General features: G+C 41.0%; 2 protein-coding genes across 2 annotated transcripts; both read left to right on the top strand.

The window, feature by feature from the left end:
* The first annotated feature begins 208 nt into the window (after positions 1–208).
* Positions 209–2,698, top strand: LOC311264421 (parathyroid hormone-related protein-like). Its single transcript, XM_084365271.1, has 3 exons — positions 209–617; positions 836–954; positions 1,567–2,698. The coding sequence occupies exons 2-3, from the start codon at positions 851–853 to the stop codon at positions 1,949–1,951; spliced, it is 489 nt and encodes a 162-aa protein (XP_084221397.1). The 5' UTR covers positions 209–617; positions 836–850; the 3' UTR covers positions 1,952–2,698.
* A 2,056-nt stretch (positions 2,699–4,754) lies between these two features.
* LOC311264418 (galanin receptor 2a) lies at positions 4,755–5,675 on the top strand (the record flags this gene model as incomplete). The annotated part of the gene is made up of 1 exon (XM_084365268.1): positions 4,755–5,675. One exon carries the CDS (start codon positions 4,755–4,757, stop codon positions 5,673–5,675), a length of 921 nt encoding a protein of 306 aa, XP_084221394.1.
* Positions 5,676–5,988: the final 313 nt, after the last annotated feature.

The following is a 5,988-nucleotide window of genomic DNA, read 5'->3' on the forward strand; positions in this document are numbered from 1 at the left end:
GTGTGGGCGCCACCTTCTTGTCACAGCAGGTGTTTGTGAAGGGTCTAGGGGAGGGAGAGAGGCAGCGAGGGTGGGGAGGTTGGGGAGGGTGTTAGGATTGGACTTAATGGGTAGGGGCTAAGGTAGTGCCTGCATCTTCACGTAAAGAGCAGTTTTGACTTTCTCTCTGTGCCTCTCTCAGACAGACTCACACAGGCTCACTCCTAGTGCTGGACTGAACAACCCTCTCAGCTCTGCTCTCCAGCTCCGGCCACCAGAGAAGATGCTTCATCGTTACTCTTCATGAGATTACTGCACTGAGTGGAGTGGCAGCTCTGCAGCGGATGGGCTGCTGCTGCTCTTTCCATCTTTATCTCTCTTTTAATTGGGACGCTGGGGAGAAATAAATAGCTCAGCACACACTGTTGGGAGGCAAATGAATGGAACAGACTGACGGGGGATTTCCCCAGGCTGCCTTCACACCAATGGACCTGGAAACAAGTTTTGAACTGGCCAAAGTTTATTTGGCAGAATAATGCTTCTTGTTGTTTTGTAAATTCATTTTTGCAACAAGATCATCTTTTAAGAGCTTGCAGACTGATATTTTTGTGGATTTTCACTGTTAACATACATACCATGTAAGTCTAACTTTCTTCTTTACTTTAATGAAATGTTTATTGGCAGAAGTAATGCCGCCTGGGAGATCTCACGTACGCAGGAACGGTGTCATTTTTCAGCTGTCTACACTGCTACTGACACAAACTATTGAAAAGGGAAAAAACAATTTAGTATAAATTCATTAAACCAATTTTTGCTTAATTAACTAAATCTAAAATAATATTTCTTGTGTTCTTAGATCTTAGGCTCAAGGATGTGCTCTATAGTAATTCTTCATCAGTGGAGTCTGGCTGTGTTCTTGCTGTGCTCCCCAGTGACTCTTGATGGGAAACCAGTCGATGCACTTGGTAGCAGAACGTGAGTTACTTTTTATAATAATTTTGACAACCATAGAAAAGTAATTTAATGTTATGCAATATAGAGCTTTATAAATGAGGTTCCTGCTGAAAATTAAACATAGTGTAGCAACATTTTTAAAAAAATCCTGTTGATTTGATTCAGAAAACTCTAACTGCAGTTAACCTGTACAGATTAAATTAAGGTACAGAAGGTTTTCTCTGTTTCGTCTTGCATTTTGGCTTCTTAAGCTTGTATTAGTGATGGCTCTCAGAAACTTGTTTATGCTGCCACCTACTGTACTGAGGTTTCCTGGTGCCTGACCTTCAATTTCAGCTGACAACTCTGCTAAAACTGTTCCACACATAAACTCAACACTGTGGTGTACCATGAAATGTATTTAAAAAGGTCAAGCAAAAATGGGAAGTTGTAAGATTTTGTTGTTTCAACTCAGAGATGGGGAATCTCACTGGTAATTTAAAAGAAATCTGACAGAATAGAATGACCGATCTCTGACAGACTTAGAGAAAGTGAACTTGGTACTGCTCATGCACGTTACTGTTTTAGGATGCTATTGGCTTTTATGTAACCATCCTTGTTGATCTGACCATCTATTTATTGTGATGCCTTTAGGAGGAGGTCAGTGAGCCACGCCCAGCTGATGCATGACAAGGGTCGCTCCTTACAAGAGTTCAAGCGTCGTATGTGGCTGCACGAGCTGCTCGAGGAGGTGCACACAGCCGATGATCCACCGGTGCAGAGCAGAACCCAGAGCCAAACATTCAGTGGTAATGCCCTGCATGAGAAGCCCCCAGGGGCCACCAAGAACCTCCCTGACAGGTTCAGGCTGGACAGAGAGGGTCCTAACCTGCCCCAGGAGACCAACAAGGCTCTGGCTTATAAGGACCAGCCACTTAAAGTGGCCACCAAGAGGAAAAAAAAGGTGAGGTTAGGCAGACGTAGAGAGAGTGACAAGAAGAGGAGGCGGGCACGGTCTGTCACAACAGTGGAACAATGAATGATGCAGTACCACAGCAAAGAGACTCCTAACAGACTTCAAATGGTACTGCACTGAGACACTGACAAAGGTTCAACCAGACTGGGATCTGAGAGACACGATCTATCACTGACTCAGTTGCTTCACATCATGGCCCCAGGATTGTGCTTGTATAATATTTCGCTGTTTGTATTTTCAATCTCATAGTTCCTGAAGTTTTGTGAATTATCATCATAACATCTTCTTCAGTTCATATTTATTTGGAAAATCTGTAGGCCTCTGTAACCCTGATTTACATCTTAACAATGCCATGTGTTGTCATCTCTAACCAACTGTGTGATCAAGTAGATCATAGGAGGAACTATTTATTGCCTGAATATTATGTCATTATGTCAACTTCATGAACTTGGGAGGCTGAGTGGTCTACTTTTGTTGGCTCTATATGTGTTAACTATCTCGGACTTACAGTTACATACAAACTGTTCAATGAATACATCTGTTGCAACTTTTTCATAATTTATTTCACTTTGAAAGTGTGTATTTATTTTGTGAATGTATCTCGGTGCTGCTGACTAAATTCCGTAATGCACTTTAGTTATATCCTGTACATGTTCTTTTGTGGTTGAGTTTTGATTTGATGTTTCTTTTTGATGGTCCTGCTTTCCTTTCCCACCCTAGATCCCTCATGGACTTGTAACTTATTGGATGCTTCATCAAACCCACTCTCACCGTTTTACATTATAGTTTATTTTTATAGAACAAGACCGAGACAGGGGCTCTCAGACTCATTTAATGTTCTTCACTTGCACTGAGCGCATACTGTACATGTTTCCAGTTAATCAACCATTAAAAGTGTAGCCATTAGAAATATTTCTGATTCACAGTGTCTTTGTTCACAAGCCATTTCTGGCAACTTGCTTAAAATGAAAAGCCAGTTGCCAGTGACTATTTTGATAGTTCAAGTCATTTTTCAAGCAAATATGCCAAATATTGCCCTATTCCAGCTTCAAAAATATGAGGACTTGCTTTTAATTCTCTCATGTGATATTAAATTTAATATATATATATATCTTGAGTTCAATCAGCAGTAAGTATCTTTTCTGCTCAAGAGTCTTTAAGCAAATCATTGAATCCCTCTCAGTTTTTGTATTTTATCATGACCTTTGACCTTGCTATAGTGTTAGAGCAGGGATTGTCTTCTGAAAGAAAAGATATGTAAGAACTGGTTCAAAACTAAAAAAAAAAGTCTACTATAAAAATGGTGACCTTCCAAAATGCATCTATGTCATTTTCGACTTCACAGCGCGGACAAAAAACAACAAACCTGTTTATGTCCACTTTGAGAACATGTGGCATTTTTAACAGCCACTGACTGCACGGCATAGACACTGGTAATGGAGGGGTTAGCAAATGCATTAGCATCAGCTATATCCTGTGCTAAGAGCAGCAGTGTACACCGTAGGCCATTACCTGACACACAGTCATAAATGCTGTGGAAAGCCTGATAAAGGAGTCTGCAGTTCACACTGAAGAAATCAATCAAACAATGGAGAGAGACATTAATATCTCCAGAGAGGGGGAGGAACAGAGAACGTAATCAATAGACTGGTCTTTAGTTCTGTGGCGTTTGGAGAGTGCTGATTATTAAATTCATAGTCCCAAATCCCCAAAACCATCTCCATAAAGAGAGATGGCTCAGTTTTTATGGCAACAGTCTCTCAAAAAAGAGATCCACAAAGATTGATATACTGTAGATACACAGACTAGATCAACAAGTCCAACAAAGTTTCACAATGTCAAATATAGCTTGAATGAAGTGTATAAAAAATTAAATTAACTATTAAAAACACAAAAGATACACATCCACTAATAATAATAACAACAACAACAAGCATTTATAGTACATCACTGTTCTCTCAGCAGCTGGTCTGAGGCCATTTCCCTTTAAACCCAGTCAGCCAGAATCAATTTGACCCAAGTGATGTTTGCCTTTCTTTCCTCCACATGCAGCAATCACACCTTGTAATGAGTCGTGAGAGGCTGTCACCTCTCCCCCTTCAGTCCAGTTTAACAGTATGGAAAACAGTAAACGAAACTTTTCTAGTTTACCTTATAAGGATAGATCACTCTAAAAACATGAGCCTGAGGATGCTGCTTTGAGGAACGACGATGGTGAGTATGACAAATTGATGGGATAATTTTTCTACGTTTGACATCATTTTAAAATGCAATGAATCCTGATAAGACAAACACCTGTTCCAGTGACACTATCTGTTGAAATATACAACAGTTAAGGGAAGCTGTCAACTGTTAACTTCAAGACATTTTATATCTCGGCAAACAACCATATTGCTGTTATGTTAAAACCTTGTACTTTTCATTTTGGTGATATAACATCGTATTTTTGTGAGGTTATGATATATGCAGAATTTCACTACTGGTTTGCAAGCCTTTCAGATTCAATTTTATGTACTTAAAAATGCATTTCACAAACAGAGCCTCAAGTAATGATTATTTTCATTATCTAATCGATTAATAGATATTTACTGAATTTAACGTATTGTTTTGTCTAAAAAATGTCCATCATGTTTTTCCAGAGCCACCCGACCAACAATCAAAACCATAAAGATACTAAGTTTACTACTGTATGTGACAAAAAACATAAAATCCTGAAAAGCTGGAACCAGCAAAAAAACAAAAAAACAACAACAACTGAAACAATTAAAAGAATATAAAATGTAGTCACTGATGAATGTTGTCAATCAATTAACCCTAAAAATAAATAAGGATTTTTTTTTAAAGGTGACATCACGTCGGTGATAATATGGCTGTTCTCAACACGTATGGGCTGATCTTTGCCTGTACCTGTGGAGTGATCCTGGGCATTGGGCTCTGTGCCAACTTATTGGTCTTCTCTCTGTTTGCCAAGCACAACACCTTGCGGAAGAACCGCCTCGACATCCTCCTACTCAGCATGACCCTGGCTGACTTCCTCACCCTCCTGCTCATCCCATTTACCTTGCACTCTGCCGTAAGCCACTCCTGGCCTCTGGGTGACACTGGCTGCAAGGTCTACCAGTTCCTGCTGGCCTTCAGCCTGGCGGCCAGCACCTACTCACTGTGTGCTGTATCCGTGACCCGCGCCATGATCATCACCAACCCGTACCACCCACCCACTATGGACCTGGTCATCCTAATGTTTGTCCTGGTCTGGGCCCTCAGCTTCTTCATCAGCCTGCCACTGCGAATGTTTGCCACCAAAGACAGCCTGGGCCCAAGCCTGGGCTTCACCTTCTGCCTTCCAACCATTCATGAGCACCACTACCAAGTGGTCCTCAGCCAGTTTGTACTTTACTACTTTGTTCCGATGCTAGTCATCGCCTTCAACTATGTCCGGCTGGCTGTCTTTCTCCACAAGAGCCCTGTAATGTCGGTGTCCAGTGCCAGGAACACCCGCCGTGCCTCTGTCATGGTGTTCTTGGCTGCTGCTACCTTCTCAGTGTGCTGGCTGCCTGGTTATGTGCTGGAGCTGTGTGTGTACCTGGGGCTGTATCACCATGGACCGGCATGGGAGATGTTTTATTTCGTCTGTACTGTGCTGCAGTACCTGCACCCCTGTATCAACCCTGTGCTCTATGTACTGCTGTCGAAGCGCTATCGCCACACGAGGGCAGCCTGGCTCTTCAGATGTAAGAGGAATAGAGTGCAGCCACAGGTCATTAGTGTCACAACAGACAGCTTTTAAATACACTCGATTTGTTTAAGCATCAAGCAAAGAGTTGATGAGATTCAGGGAAACTCTCTATGTATACTGTTTATAAAAATCAACTACTTTTGTAAACAATAAGATGGATGTTTTTGTGATTACTTTCCATTTCTGAGGTATAAATGAAGAAATAAGAAGACATGAAAATATGTGAGGATCGTTTTTCAGGCTTGACACCAATCAAGTTCTCTCAAAACATTCACTATTAACTGCAAAAAGAATAAATAATCATCAAAAATTAAATGTATGTATCTATTGTTAGGGAAACTATGTAAGCCCATTGTAACTATTC

The sequence above is a fragment of the Pagrus pagrus genome (assembly GCF_965226575.1).
Source record: "Pagrus pagrus genome assembly, chromosome: 10".
In the NCBI taxonomy this organism is placed as follows: domain Eukaryota; kingdom Metazoa; phylum Chordata; class Actinopteri; order Spariformes; family Sparidae; genus Pagrus; species Pagrus pagrus.

Excerpts from the sequence above, each read along its gene's own strand:
- LOC311264421 (XM_084365271.1), top strand. The coding sequence starts at position 851 with ATGTGCTCTATAGTAATTCTTCATCAGTGGAGTCTGGCTGTGTTCTTG. Across the intron at positions 955-1,566 it reads GATGCACTTGGTAGCAGAAC|GAGGAGGTCAGTGAGCCACG; the intron begins GTGAGTTACTTT and ends TGATGCCTTTAG.